Here is a 16496-nt window from a genome sequence, read left to right as displayed (position 1 = left end):
ACTCAGCAGTGTCGATTTTACAAGGATATTGGTTAAATCTCGCCAAGATATATGGTCAATTGTGGGTTGTGATATATTATTTGGCCAATTCGGACGATATTTCCACAAGTCGGTGTTTTATTTAAAATTTGACCATTCTGAGGAAAGTTTGGCATTACAGTGTGTAGGATATGACTACGATATGGGGAAATCATCACAGAATTTTGTGTAAAATGTGGGTATTTTGGCCATATTAGATCAAGATGACACAATTAAATAACGTATTAAATGTATTCTATGTGGAAACCATCGAATCGATTGGAGGAAACTCCTTTTGAAAATGGGATATGAAAATATGAAACATTCTACCATATTTCCCATACTCTGGCATACATATATATGGGAGCTATATCTAAATATGAACTGATTTTGACCAAATTTGACATGCATAGTTAAAATAATAATAATCCTGCTATCTCAACAAAAAACATAAATGGGGGAATAATTTTGGCGTCCGTGGTCATATGGGTGTAAATCGGGCAAAAGATATATGGGAGCTATATCTAAATCTGAACCGATTTCAACCAAATTTGGCACGCTTAACGCTTACTATTAAACGTACTCCTTGCGCAAAAATTGAAGCAAATCAGAGCAAACCTCTGGCTGTTGAGGCCATATGAGTCTAAAGATATATATGGGAGCTATAGCTAAATCTGAACTGATTTTAACCAAATTTAGCACACTGAATGCTACTCTTAAACGTGCTCCTTGTGCAAAATTTTAGGCAAATCAGGGCAAAACTCTAGCTTCTGAGGCCATATTAGTCGAAATCGGACGAAAGATATATATGGGGGCTATATCTAAATCTGAACCGATTTGGCTGATATTTTGCATATCTTACGAAAGCCCCAAAATATTTGGCTGCCCGAAATTTTGAGGAAAAAACGTTGATAAATACGTCAATTATGACCAGATCAGTGATAAATATATATGACAGCTATATCTAAATCTGAACCGATTTTTTCCAAAATCAATAGCGATTGTCTTTGAGCCAATGTAAAACTCTGTGCCAAATTTGAGGACGATCGGACAGAAGGACGGACAGACAGACAGACAGACGGACATCGCTAAATCGACTCAGAATTTAATTCTAAGACGATTGGTATACTAAACGATGGGTCTCAGACTTTTCCTTCTTGGCGTTACATACAAATGCTTATTATACCCTGTACCACAGTAGTGGTGAAGGGTATAAATAACATATATATGTTTGCACAAAATTTCCAAATTAATATTTCCACTCATATTTAAAAAAATCAACGCCCAAACATAATATGCTGTGCAACAAATTAAATCGCTATACATACATATATACACCCCAACATAGGATGAGGGTATACTAATTTTTTTAGTTATGGCCCCCATATAAACCGATCCCAAGAAAATTTCATCCGTATAAGCAACCCACATAAACCCACCCACATAATACCCAAGTTTGCTCTCTGGAGCCTCTTGGAAGAGCAAATTTCGTCCGATCCGGTTGAAATTTTGTATGCCATGTTAGTGTATGCCCTTTAACAACCACCCTAAAATTGGTCCATATCGGCTCATTACGAGGAAACTTCTTAGCCTAGTACAAACAACGCGGTATAAACAGAAAAAAGTTAAGCGTTTTGGAAACTTCCATCTCTGTTCTGAACACATGTTAAATTTTGTTTCGATCTGGCGATTCCTTCGTATAGAAACAGGTGTTCAAAAAAGACGCATCCGCAATTTTTTTTACAATGGAAAAATTAGAAATGCATGCTGTCATTAAATATTTACATAAAAAAGGTTTATCCGGACAAGAAATTCATAATGATATGGTGAATGTGTTAGGTGAAAGTGGTCCTTCATATGCAACAGTAAACAATTGCCCCAAAGAAGGCAAAAACAATTCAATCGGCTGGTAAGGTTACGGCAGCGATTTTTTGGGACTTCAAAGGTATTTTATCGATTGACTATCTGTAAAAGGGTAAAACAATGAATTCAGAGTGCTATTGCAACCTTTTGGAACAATTAAATGTACAAATTCGAGAAAAACGTCCTACCTTACAACACAAAAAATAATATTTCATCAAGACAACGCGCCAGCGCACAAGAGTGTTTTAACAATGGCTAAAATCAACGAATTGAAGTACGAGTTGTTTGACCACCCACCATATTGTCCTGATTTAGCTCCCAATGACTTTTACTTGTTCCCAAATCTAAAAAATTCCTTGCTGGCAAGCGTTTTACCTCAAATGAAGATACGATTACAGTTGTAAACCACTATTTTGAAGACCTTGAGGAAAACTATTTTAATCAAGGGATAGAATTGCTAGAAAAGCGTTGGACTAAGTGTATTGAAGTTTCAGGATATTATATTGAAAAATAAAAATGTTTTTGAAAAACTAACTATTCTCTTTCATTGATAGGCTAAGAAGTTTCCGAACCGCCCTCGTAATATAGAAAGAAAGAAATGTTACAACAGAAAGAATGTACATATGTGTCTTTTCCGAAAAAAATTGGTCGATATTTGTGAAATTTCAAATTATGGAGTCTAACATTTTTAATCTAAACTTAAAGGTACACAATGTTTTCTTCTAAAATATGTAGAATTTGTTAGGGAATGCTGTGAAGAAAAGCCCATAAATATACGTTTTTTTCTTCTAAAATAAGTAGAATTTTGTAGGGAATGCAGTTAAGATAAGAAAAAAGGTTCAGCTCAAAAACTGATCAAAATACTGAACCCCTTTTTAAATTTTTCCAAACAAATAAGTTGTGGACCCCACAAACTATAAGAAATATTCATACAAATTCTTACCAGCAAAAAATCGCCGAAATCGGTTCATAATTGCGGGTTTGGCAGCTAAAACAAAAATTCCATACACCCTAGGTTGGCCAACTTTCAACGCCTACAGGTCTGCCTGTGTACATACTAGGGACCCACAAACGTGCAAACTTAGAGATTATGTTGATATCTTTATCCCTTCAAAAGATGCAGAATTATTTAGAAAAAATTTATCTAGAACGACTGCGCAATTTCTATTGATCCTCTGCGACACTCCGTTCTCTTGAGGGGTGTAGGTGACATGTACCAGACCCATCGACTCCTGAAATTTTGCAAGATGTTATTCAATTTGGAACAAGTTTGAAGCAAACCACTATGGCAATAATACTGCGAACAATACAAACGTCACTAAAAAAAATGTGTTGATTTTCCTTCAAAAATCCAGTTTGTTCCAAATTATCAACAAAGCATCTTCAACTTTTACTTTGTTTAAAATGAATAGTCAATAATCCAAAATACAGAACTCCTGCGACAAACATCTGGGTCACTGGAATACTCATAAAAAAATGTATCAAAAAAATAAATAAATAGAAATCTATATTTACATCTATATTACATCGCTCCCGCATTCACGCGAATTAAGTACGGGAATTCCCGGGAAATTTTCTTTTCAGTATTTTATTCAAATGGAGGGATACATTTTTATTTTTCTTGAAACTGCACCAAAAGCTTGACTCAGAATATCGTCTTTAGAGACAATTATTAGTAAAAGTGAGATATCTCCCGTATCACTTTTCAATTATTACAATGTTGTAAAACAATGCATATGTTTTTTATTCATTTTGATTTGTACTTGTTAGGAAAATTACCTCTTTTTTTAAATCTTGATTTTTGCCAAAGACCTTTTTATTATTCTTCAAACTGCACCAAAATCTTGACTCAGAATATCGTCTTTAGAGACAATTATTAGTACAAGTGAGATATCTCCCGTATCCCTTTTCAGTTAGATGTTGTAAAACAATCAACAATTATCAATTGGACAATGCATTTTATTTTAATATATTATGACAATGTTATGTAAATAAATAAAAACATTTCATTCTTAACCTATCATTTGCAATTTCTACAAATGTTATAATTCATCTGGTACATCTTCCATTGTAACACCGTTTGTGAAATCTTCTTTCGCTTCATTGTTATTAACTTGAACTTTTTTCGATAATTTAGTATTCGATCCAGACAGATCTGTTTTCTCATGTACTGCTTCAATGGCCTCCCTAACCTCCTCAATACCTGAAACTTTATTCAGATTTGGCTCAGAATTCATGACCCTCAATAGCATTTTCAAGTTTTCACCAGATATACAATCGTGGCTAGGGTTAAAGTTCCTACTTTTTTCTGGCAATGCATGTAGGTAGTCTCGTGAATGTAATACATGAGCCCAAGCAGCTGGATTTAATACATATTTAAAAACTAACTTAAGTATATATCCGATTATGCCTATCAAAAGAAACCCAGATATATAATTCAAAGGAAATGGCAGATTTCCATTTAATGTTGCCAATGTTTGGGAGCATTGTTGCAACAAAACTTCTAGGTACTTGAGAAAAATATCGTTGAAGTACATTATAACAACATGATCGGGCCGACAAAAACCTAAAGAAATTTTAGTTGACTTCCTACAAAAGAAAAAATATTGTATTTAAAACTCACTTAATGACTTTTTTTTAAATTTTCTCTTACTTTAAGAATTCGGTATCTGCCACACTTTTAGAAGCGGGAAAGAAACTTCGTAAATATCCCCAAAACCCATATTGATTTTGTTCCATTGTAGAGCGTTCCTTGTGTTGTAATATTTCCATCATTTGGTTAACTTCCAATTCCTGGGGATCAAAAATGATTTAATTATAGAAACAATTATGTTTATTTATATATGATGTATCAAAGCAAGTATCAAACTTACGCGATTACATTCCAAATAAGTATGTAGGAAACCAAAAAGGAAAAGACTGCCTCCAAATAGTGCTAAAATGCCAATGTGATAACGTTTGTGTATAACCCATCCGCATATTAATGTAATACCGACAAACACAAGGAATCGTATCTGGTTGCAAAGAAATTGTATTTCTATTAAGTACGATACAATACACATTGTATATTAACGTAATCGACACGTTTAACGTGCCTTTCAGATTCTCAGTATTTTATTACCTCTGATGTATAAGCCAGCTGACTTAAATCGCTATAAAGATCAACAATTAAAGCTTTAAAACCAGTTGCTTTTGTTGCAAAAGATCGACAATGACTATGCCCATATGGAACACTTTGAGCTTTTTCGAAAATTTGCATCAATACATTGTCTAAATCTCTGGGATCCTCCATCCGCTCCAATTTTTCAAGCTGTGCAGATTTAAGAGACAGCGTAAGGAAACGTTTATATGTTTGTTGCTCGATGTCATGCTGAAAATACATTTGAATTGTTACACATACAAGAAACTGAATCCAGTGCCATTCATATATGAAATGATACGTGGTACACAAGGAAAATATATTTATTTACAAACTACATTTATTATACTACATAACAGAATTTTGTCATGATATAACATTATTTTTTTGTGTTGTTTGCGAAATGACTTTTGTTGGGCATTTTGGGCATTTCAACTTATTTAGAATTCGTTTTTAAAGGCCGGTACTCTGTTTGTTGGTGCGAAAAAAGTTCCACTCAATCATTGTTTCGCGTTGAAAAATGATAGTGTTGACAATATATTTTGAGGGGAAAAACAGCCATTTTGGGACTTTTTTGCGTTTATTTCGTCGAAATGTATTGACAACATCGCAGACTGTCACGAAATGATTACATATACATACACAACTAGTGGCTCGATTTACACACACACACACGCATACAAAATAAATAATTTAAAAAAGAAGAAGCAGGCGAAGTTATTTTACAAATATCTTTGGAATTAAAAAACTAATTTTACATTCATTCATTGCTACCTCGGTACTATACGTGTTGGTTGAAGTGCTAATGCTTGTTTTGGAACATCAATTGCTGTGCCTCCTTTTGTTGAAATTATGTTTTGTGTTTATTATCCCGATGCCCAGTACAAGATATTGCAACAGAAGTTGAGCGGTTGGTGTTATTGACCAACCAGGAGAGAGTCATCCACTTGTGGACCGCATCAAGATTGAGACCTTTGTTAATGACATTCGAGACCCACACATAAAATGTGCTACATATGCGTCACAAAAAGCTACAGTTGTGGAAACTATAACATTTGCCCTTGCATAAGAGACAGCGAGAGTACTAGCACGTCCTCAAGTTCACAAAGTACGTAAGGTGGAGACCGAGAATGACGAATCAAATTCCGTGATTGATTCAGTGAAGCCGTTAAGCAGGCAATGCAAGAAATGAAGCAGGAGACAAAAAAATCCAGAATGAAGTGCTATAACTATGATAAGCCTGGACATGTTGCTCGCGAATGTAAAGCACGTCGTAAGCGATCAAGATCGAAATCGCCATCCCCATCAAACAATAGCCTTGTGTGGGTAAACCCACAGTCCAGTGAGTCACCTTTAAACTAAATCGAGCTAGTTCAGCGGGGCAAGAGCTGGCTCCCACATATGATGTCCCCACAATCTCCATAGCAACAGTACAACAGCAAAATAACAATTTAAATTGATGACACGTTGGACACACTAGCTGGAACAACATGGTTTTCCACGCTTGATTTGCAGAGTGGATACTGACAAGTAGAGATCGCCAAGAAAGACAAAGAAAAGACAGCTTTTGACGTGAATGGCGGTATTTGGCAGTTCAATGTAATACCATTCGGGCTCTGCAATGCTCCGGCTACGTTCGAGCGAGAAATGGGCAAGAAATTTGACGAGCACCTTAAGAACTTGAAGGATGTTATCCAGCAACTGTCAACCGCTGGTCTACGACTTAACGCTAAGAAGTGCTCGCTTTTCCAGCGAGAAGTTAAGTACCTGGGTCATCATGTTACAGCAGAGGGCATATCCACCGATGAAGACAAAATTCAAACCAAACCAAACCTTGACCAAATTTTGACCGTATCACCCTTTATATATATATATATAAAGGGTGATACGGTCAAAATTTGGTCAAGGGAAAATGCGTGTAAATCGGTGAAATCGTTTATTTAAAAAATCAAATTAAATTTCTTTTTCAAGTTCAATTAGCATAAAATTCAGGAAAAATATTCAGTTAGGCTTTCGCTTTTTCAAATCCGAATTGCCGGGCCTCACGCTTGACACCTGCCATCAAATTTTGTACAGCCACCTTGTCCACCTTCTTCGCCGCAGAAAGCCAGTTTGCCTTGAACTGCTGCTCGTCCTTAGCAGTTTTTTTGGTCTTCTTTAGGTTCCGCTTGACAACAGCCCAGCATTTCTCAATTGGGAGGGTTCTTGTCCTTGGGAACCACCTGCACGTTGTTGGCGGCGTACCACTCCATGGCCTTTTTACCATAATGGCAAGATGCCAAATCCGGCCAAAACAGTACGGAACAACCGTGTTTCTTCAGGAAAGGCAGCAGACGTTTATTCAAACACTCTTTCACGTAAATTTCTTGGTTGACAGTCCCGGAAGCTATGAAAATGCTGTTTTTCAAGCCACAGGTACATATGGCTTGCCAAACCAGATATTTCTTTGCGAACTTTGACAGTTTTATGTGCTTGAAAATATCTGCTACCTTTACCCTTCCTTTTGCCGTATAAAACTCCTGTCCCGGAGGAGTAAAAAGGCCATACGGTAAAAAGGCCATGGAGTGGTACGCCGCCAACAACGTGCAGGTGGTTCCCAAGGACAAGAACCCTCCCAACACGCCAGAGATCCGCCCAATTGAGAAATGCTGGGCTGTTGTCAAGCGGAACCTAATATATATATATATATATATATATATATATATATATATATATATATATATATATATATATATATATATATATATATATATATATATATATATATATATATATATATATATATAAGCCCAAGACCCCAAATCGGGAGGTCGTTTTATATGGGGACCATACCAAAACATGGACCGATACCCACAATTTTTGGCACACGTATTTGTGGTCCTACAATACTTCTAAATATCCAATTTCAGGTAAATTTAATAAAAACTATATTCAATTTACCTGATTTACGAAAGAAGTAAAATCGGGAGATCGGTCTATATGGGGGCTATACCAAAACATGGACCGATACTCACCATTTTTGGCACACCTCTTTATGGTCAGAAAATACCTCTAGATTTCAAATTTCAGGCAAATTGGATAAAAACTACGATTTCTATAAGCCCAAGACCCCAAATCGGGAGGTCGGTTTACAAACGGAATGACAAACTTATTATACCCCCGTCACCATTCTATGGTGGTGGGTATAAAAAATATGGGAAATATAAAGCTAGAGCAATTTCGATGCAATTGCACAAAATAGCATTTATGATTTATCGGGCGATACATATGTATTCGAGATATAGGACAATTTTAATAATATTTACAATTTTTGCTACTCAGCAGTGTCGATTTTACAAGGATATTGGTTAAATCTCGCCAAGATATATGGTCAATTGTGGGTTGTGATATATTATTTGGCCAATTCGGACGATATTTCCACAAGTCGGTGTTTTATTTAAAATTTGACCATTCTGAGGAAAGTTTGGCATTACAGTGTGTAGGATATGACTACGATATGGGGAAATCATCACAGAATTTTGTGTAAAATGTGGGTATTTTGGCCATATTAGATCAAGATGACACAATTAAATAACGTATTAAATGTATTCTATGTGGAAACCATCGAATCGATTGGAGGAAACTCCTTTTGAAAATGGGATATGAAAATATGAAACATTCTACCATATTTCCCATACTCTGGCATACATATATATGGGAGCTATATCTAAATATGAACTGATTTTGACCAAATTTGACATGCATAGTTAAAATAATAATAATCCTGCTATCTCAACAAAAAACATAAATGGGGGAATAATTTTGGCGTCCGTGGTCATATGGGTGTAAATCGGGCAAAAGATATATGGGAGCTATATCTAAATCTGAACCGATTTCAACCAAATTTGGCACGCTTAACGCTTACTATTAAACGTACTCCTTGCGCAAAAATTGAAGCAAATCAGAGCAAACCTCTGGCTGTTGAGGCCATATGAGTCTAAAGATATATATGGGAGCTATAGCTAAATCTGAACTGATTTTAACCAAATTTAGCACACTGAATGCTACTCTTAAACGTGCTCCTTGTGCAAAATTTTAGGCAAATCAGGGCAAAACTCTAGCTTCTGAGGCCATATTAGTCGAAATCGGACGAAAGATATATATGGGGGCTATATCTAAATCTGAACCGATTTGGCTGATATTTTGCATATCTTACGAAAGCCCCAAAATATTTGGCTGCCCGAAATTTTGAGGAAAAAACGTTGATAAATACGTCAATTATGACCAGATCAGTGATAAATATATATGACAGCTATATCTAAATCTGAACCGATTTTTTCCAAAATCAATAGCGATTGTCTTTGAGCCAATGTAAAACTCTGTGCCAAATTTGAGGACGATCGGACAGAAGGACGGACAGACAGACAGACAGACGGACATCGCTAAATCGACTCAGAATTTAATTCTAAGACGATTGGTATACTAAACGATGGGTCTCAGACTTTTCCTTCTTGGCGTTACATACAAATGCTTATTATACCCTGTACCACAGTAGTGGTGAAGGGTATAAATAACATATATATGTTTGCACAAAATTTCCAAATTAATATTTCCACTCATATTTAAAAAAATCAACGCCCAAACATAATATGCTGTGCAACAAATTAAATCGCTATACATACATATATACACCCCAACATAGGATGAGGGTATACTAATTTTTTTAGTTATGGCCCCCATATAAACCGATCCCAAGAAAATTTCATCCGTATAAGCAACCCACATAAACCCACCCACATAATACCCAAGTTTGCTCTCTGGAGCCTCTTGGAAGAGCAAATTTCGTCCGATCCGGTTGAAATTTTGTATGCCATGTTAGTGTATGCCCTTTAACAACCACCCTAAAATTGGTCCATATCGGCTCATTACGAGGAAACTTCTTAGCCTAGTACAAACAACGCGGTATAAACAGAAAAAAGTTAAGCGTTTTGGAAACTTCCATCTCTGTTCTGAACACATGTTAAATTTTGTTTCGATCTGGCGATTCCTTCGTATAGAAACAGGTGTTCAAAAAAGACGCATCCGCAATTTTTTTTACAATGGAAAAATTAGAAATGCATGCTGTCATTAAATATTTACATAAAAAAGGTTTATCCGGACAAGAAATTCATAATGATATGGTGAATGTGTTAGGTGAAAGTGGTCCTTCATATGCAACAGTAAACAATTGCCCCAAAGAAGGCAAAAACAATTCAATCGGCTGGTAAGGTTACGGCAGCGATTTTTTGGGACTTCAAAGGTATTTTATCGATTGACTATCTGTAAAAGGGTAAAACAATGAATTCAGAGTGCTATTGCAACCTTTTGGAACAATTAAATGTACAAATTCGAGAAAAACGTCCTACCTTACAACACAAAAAATAATATTTCATCAAGACAACGCGCCAGCGCACAAGAGTGTTTTAACAATGGCTAAAATCAACGAATTGAAGTACGAGTTGTTTGACCACCCACCATATTGTCCTGATTTAGCTCCCAATGACTTTTACTTGTTCCCAAATCTAAAAAATTCCTTGCTGGCAAGCGTTTTACCTCAAATGAAGATACGATTACAGTTGTAAACCACTATTTTGAAGACCTTGAGGAAAACTATTTTAATCAAGGGATAGAATTGCTAGAAAAGCGTTGGACTAAGTGTATTGAAGTTTCAGGATATTATATTGAAAAATAAAAATGTTTTTGAAAAACTAACTATTCTCTTTCATTGATAGGCTAAGAAGTTTCCGAACCGCCCTCGTAATATAGAAAGAAAGAAATGTTACAACAGAAAGAATGTACATATGTGTCTTTTCCGAAAAAAATTGGTCGATATTTGTGAAATTTCAAATTATGGAGTCTAACATTTTTAATCTAAACTTAAAGGTACACAATGTTTTCTTCTAAAATATGTAGAATTTGTTAGGGAATGCTGTGAAGAAAAGCCCATAAATATACGTTTTTTTCTTCTAAAATAAGTAGAATTTTGTAGGGAATGCAGTTAAGATAAGAAAAAAGGTTCAGCTCAAAAACTGATCAAAATACTGAACCCCTTTTTAAATTTTTCCAAACAAATAAGTTGTGGACCCCACAAACTATAAGAAATATTCATACAAATTCTTACCAGCAAAAAATCGCCGAAATCGGTTCATAATTGCGGGTTTGGCAGCTAAAACAAAAATTCCATACACCCTAGGTTGGCCAACTTTCAACGCCTACAGGTCTGCCTGTGTACATACTAGGGACCCACAAACGTGCAAACTTAGAGATTATGTTGATATCTTTATCCCTTCAAAAGATGCAGAATTATTTAGAAAAAATTTATCTAGAACGACTGCGCAATTTCTATTGATCCTCTGCGACACTCCGTTCTCTTGAGGGGTGTAGGTGACATGTACCAGACCCATCGACTCCTGAAATTTTGCAAGATGTTATTCAATTTGGAACAAGTTTGAAGCAAACCACTATGGCAATAATACTGCGAACAATACAAACGTCACTAAAAAAAATGTGTTGATTTTCCTTCAAAAATCCAGTTTGTTCCAAATTATCAACAAAGCATCTTCAACTTTTACTTTGTTTAAAATGAATAGTCAATAATCCAAAATACAGAACTCCTGCGACAAACATCTGGGTCACTGGAATACTCATAAAAAAATGTATCAAAAAAATAAATAAATAGAAATCTATATTTACATCTATATTACATCGCTCCCGCATTCACGCGAATTAAGTACGGGAATTCCCGGGAAATTTTCTTTTCAGTATTTTATTCAAATGGAGGGATACATTTTTATTTTTCTTGAAACTGCACCAAAAGCTTGACTCAGAATATCGTCTTTAGAGACAATTATTAGTAAAAGTGAGATATCTCCCGTATCACTTTTCAATTATTACAATGTTGTAAAACAATGCATATGTTTTTTATTCATTTTGATTTGTACTTGTTAGGAAAATTACCTCTTTTTTTAAATCTTGATTTTTGCCAAAGACCTTTTTATTATTCTTCAAACTGCACCAAAATCTTGACTCAGAATATCGTCTTTAGAGACAATTATTAGTACAAGTGAGATATCTCCCGTATCCCTTTTCAGTTAGATGTTGTAAAACAATCAACAATTATCAATTGGACAATGCATTTTATTTTAATATATTATGACAATGTTATGTAAATAAATAAAAACATTTCATTCTTAACCTATCATTTGCAATTTCTACAAATGTTATAATTCATCTGGTACATCTTCCATTGTAACACCGTTTGTGAAATCTTCTTTCGCTTCATTGTTATTAACTTGAACTTTTTTCGATAATTTAGTATTCGATCCAGACAGATCTGTTTTCTCATGTACTGCTTCAATGGCCTCCCTAACCTCCTCAATACCTGAAACTTTATTCAGATTTGGCTCAGAATTCATGACCCTCAATAGCATTTTCAAGTTTTCACCAGATATACAATCGTGGCTAGGGTTAAAGTTCCTACTTTTTTCTGGCAATGCATGTAGGTAGTCTCGTGAATGTAATACATGAGCCCAAGCAGCTGGATTTAATACATATTTAAAAACTAACTTAAGTATATATCCGATTATGCCTATCAAAAGAAACCCAGATATATAATTCAAAGGAAATGGCAGATTTCCATTTAATGTTGCCAATGTTTGGGAGCATTGTTGCAACAAAACTTCTAGGTACTTGAGAAAAATATCGTTGAAGTACATTATAACAACATGATCGGGCCGACAAAAACCTAAAGAAATTTTAGTTGACTTCCTACAAAAGAAAAAATATTGTATTTAAAACTCACTTAATGACTTTTTTTTAAATTTTCTCTTACTTTAAGAATTCGGTATCTGCCACACTTTTAGAAGCGGGAAAGAAACTTCGTAAATATCCCCAAAACCCATATTGATTTTGTTCCATTGTAGAGCGTTCCTTGTGTTGTAATATTTCCATCATTTGGTTAACTTCCAATTCCTGGGGATCAAAAATGATTTAATTATAGAAACAATTATGTTTATTTATATATGATGTATCAAAGCAAGTATCAAACTTACGCGATTACATTCCAAATAAGTATGTAGGAAACCAAAAAGGAAAAGACTGCCTCCAAATAGTGCTAAAATGCCAATGTGATAACGTTTGTGTATAACCCATCCGCATATTAATGTAATACCGACAAACACAAGGAATCGTATCTGGTTGCAAAGAAATTGTATTTCTATTAAGTACGATACAATACACATTGTATATTAACGTAATCGACACGTTTAACGTGCCTTTCAGATTCTCAGTATTTTATTACCTCTGATGTATAAGCCAGCTGACTTAAATCGCTATAAAGATCAACAATTAAAGCTTTAAAACCAGTTGCTTTTGTTGCAAAAGATCGACAATGACTATGCCCATATGGAACACTTTGAGCTTTTTCGAAAATTTGCATCAATACATTGTCTAAATCTCTGGGATCCTCCATCCGCTCCAATTTTTCAAGCTGTGCAGATTTAAGAGACAGCGTAAGGAAACGTTTATATGTTTGTTGCTCGATGTCATGCTGAAAATACATTTGAATTGTTACACATACAAGAAACTGAATCCAGTGCCATTCATATATGAAATGATACGTGGTACACAAGGAAAATATATTTATTTACAAACTACATTTATTATACTACATAACAGAATTTTGTCATGATATAACATTATTTTTTTGTGTTGTTTGCGAAATGACTTTTGTTGGGCATTTTGGGCATTTCAACTTATTTAGAATTCGTTTTTAAAGGCCGGTACTCTGTTTGTTGGTGCGAAAAAAGTTCCACTCAATCATTGTTTCGCGTTGAAAAATGATAGTGTTGACAATATATTTTGAGGGGAAAAACAGCCATTTTGGGACTTTTTTGCGTTTATTTCGTCGAAATGTATTGACAACATCGCAGACTGTCACGAAATGATTACATATACATACACAACTAGTGGCTCGATTTACACACACACACACGCATACAAAATAAATAATTTAAAAAAGAAGAAGCAGGCGAAGTTATTTTACAAATATCTTTGGAATTAAAAAACTAATTTTACATTCATTCATTGCTACCTCGGTACTATACGTGTTGGTTGAAGTGCTAATGCTTGTTTTGGAACATCAATTGCTGTGCCTCCTTTTGTTGAAATTATGTTTTGTGTTTATTATCCCGATGCCCAGTACAAATGAAACAATTGTAAAATATAATTCACAAAATAAAGTTTTTATTTTGTTAACATTTGTGTTTAAATTTCATGTTATATATGTACATTATTTATATTCTACCATATAGTAGTATACCATATATATAGTATAGGGAGCGGCTAGATATTGTTGGTAGTTTATTATGGAAATACAGCTCCATGTTATACTTTGTTTTATCAATCATCAGATTACATTTTTAAATAATAATCAGATCCACTTTTGTGTTATAAATTCACAAAAATCAGTTTAATAAATAAATTATTTCTTAATTCAAAAATTTCGCTAGTTTTTCGCATGTTTTGGTTTTGTATGGAGTTTCAATGCGAAAACCGAACAGAGTACCGGCCTTAACGAACAAGAGTTTTCGCTAGAAGTAGAGCAGTATGTTTTTTTGCTCATGTCTTTTTTTTTAATTTTTGAAAGTTATTTATTATTTACTTATTTATTTATTCGTATAATCAACCAACGCCTCTATGGACTAAAAGTTTGATAGCACCATATCAAAGCACCTTCCCAATAAACACAGGATGAGCGTTTTTCAAATGCAACACCTCTTCAGTTTGAGGGTAAATATCATTTTCAACATAAATTCAACTTGACTTGAAAAAGCTCATCTTCAATTCATCTTCAAATTGTTTGCGAATTACAACCAATTTGGCAAAATGTTGACGAAAACTTTGAAAATGTGTTGAAGATAATTGGAGAAAACTTTGACAAAACACTACCCTGAAATGCAACGAAAAAACCACATGGTTTTCAATACTACTTTGGACAACAAAGTTCGTGGAAGAAATACAAAAATGTGGAAATTTTTTAATAATCAATTGAAATTGCTTATAATAATTGGTAAGTAAAACTAAAACACGAAATGAAAACTTTAAGGAAGTCACTAAACTCAAATCTCTTTGCAGACAACTAAAATATTTGGATGCTGATTCTTGGACACATTAAGAGGCTGGCCGATGAAAAATGGTAGTGGCTTATCGAGAAGAGAAAGTTTCCATAAATCAAAGTGCAACCAAAAAAACTTGGTATTTATGCTTTTCCATATCAACAACTACTGGATGATAATTCGCAATTCACAAAATAACAAATTAAACCGATGATGCGATATAAATTAAACTATCGATGTGATATAGTTTAATTTATATCGCATCATCGGTTTAATTTGTTATTTTGTGAATTGAAATTGCTGGAAATTTATTCCAATTATCTGGACATCAAGTTCCTGAAAATTGCCAGTATTTTAATAACAACAATTTTGTAACACCAACGTTCTTGAGGAAATCACGAAGTACGTGGTCAGTTGGAAGAAATACAAATTGGTAAGTCAAAATAAAAAGTGAAATGAAAACATAATGGAAATCACAAAACTCGATTGTTTTGCAGAAAACTAAAATCATTGAATGGTATATTCTTGGAAGATGTTGGCCGATGAAAAACCGATGAAGGGAACAACAAAGAAAAGTTTTCAGAAAACTTACAAAGTGCAATCAATTAAACCAAAGTGCAACAATTCCTATATCAAGAACTTCTGGATGAAAATGTGCATTACATCAATTTACATCCCGTCATCAGTTTGATATTTTGTGATTTCCTCTTGCTGGAATCTATTCTAACACACAAGCCAGCAAGTTCCTCGATAGTAATTATTTCAAATTGCCAGCATATTAATGACACCAACATTATGGAGGAAATGGAATTATACATGTAAAAATGTTTAAGATATTTAAAGTTGTATTCATAGTTTTATTTATTAATACTTTTAATAAGATAATTACATTTTGATTGGTATTATATTATTATTTTTATATATTATTAATGTTATTTTTAAGATTATTATATTTGTTAACGAAAAAAATAATAAAATTTACAAAATCCCTAGAAATTTAGTATTGACTTTCAGTTAGAACTAGGATTGACTTTCATACAAATTGTGGTTTGAAAGTATTCGCAACAATGGTAATTTTTTATTTTTCTCACATTGAAAACTGTTTGATAAATTATTGAGTAGCGATGCATTTCAATTTGAGGATTACAATTGAGAAATTATTGCTATTGTGTTGAATTTTACTGTTGAGGGTAATGTCTGTTTTTTGTTGAGAACGCGATTTTCTCAACAATTTCTCAACTTGAATATTACCCTAATCCTTTGAAAAAATGTTTGAAAAATTATTGAATTTTAGTATTTTTCAAACGTTTGTGTTTATTGGGTTATCATAAAAAATATATGAT

At 34.0% G+C, this 16496-nt stretch overlaps 1 protein-coding gene and 1 long non-coding RNA gene across 3 annotated transcripts; one reads left to right on the top strand and one right to left on the bottom strand.

Moving 5' to 3' along the window:
• Window positions 1-3819: 3819 nt before the first annotated feature.
• Window positions 3820-5279, bottom strand: LOC142242830 (uncharacterized). The gene is made up of 4 exons (XM_075314354.1): window positions 5003-5279; window positions 4755-4895; window positions 4535-4674; window positions 3820-4470 (listed from the first exon to the last, which is right to left on the bottom strand). Exons 1-4 carry the CDS (start codon window positions 5261-5263, stop codon window positions 3924-3926), a joined length of 1089 nt encoding a protein of 362 aa, XP_075170469.1. The 5' UTR covers window positions 5264-5279; the 3' UTR covers window positions 3820-3923.
• A 9450-nt stretch (window positions 5280-14729) lies between these two features.
• Window positions 14730-16149, top strand: LOC142242831 (uncharacterized). 2 transcript variants are annotated; one of them, XR_012724206.1, is made up of 3 exons: window positions 14750-15107; window positions 15173-15586; window positions 15651-16149. It is a non-coding gene; the product is annotated as an uncharacterized LOC142242831 (long non-coding RNA). The 2 variants fall into 2 exon arrangements; XR_012724205.1 differs by having other exon boundaries at window positions 14730-15586.
• The last annotated feature ends 347 nt before the right edge of the window (window positions 16150-16496 follow it).

The sequence above is a fragment of the Haematobia irritans genome, unplaced genomic scaffold (assembly GCF_050003625.1).
Source record: "Haematobia irritans isolate KBUSLIRL unplaced genomic scaffold, ASM5000362v1 scaffold_72, whole genome shotgun sequence".
Lineage (NCBI taxonomy): Eukaryota > Metazoa > Arthropoda > Insecta > Diptera > Muscidae > Haematobia > Haematobia irritans.
Note: the sequence above shows the minus strand (reverse complement) of the source record. Positions and strands in the feature narration are given on the sequence as shown.

Excerpts from the sequence above, each read along its gene's own strand:
- LOC142242830 (XM_075314354.1), bottom strand. The coding sequence starts at position 5,263 with ATGTATTTTCAGCATGACATCGAGCAACAAACATATAAACGTTTCCTT. Across the intron at positions 4,896-5,002 it reads AGCTGGCTTATACATCAGAG|ATACGATTCCTTGTGTTTGT; the intron begins GTAATAAAATAC and ends CTTTGCAACCAG. Across the intron at positions 4,471-4,534 it reads GCAGATACCGAATTCTTAAA|GAAGTCAACTAAAATTTCTT; the intron begins GTAAGAGAAAAT and ends TTTCTTTTGTAG.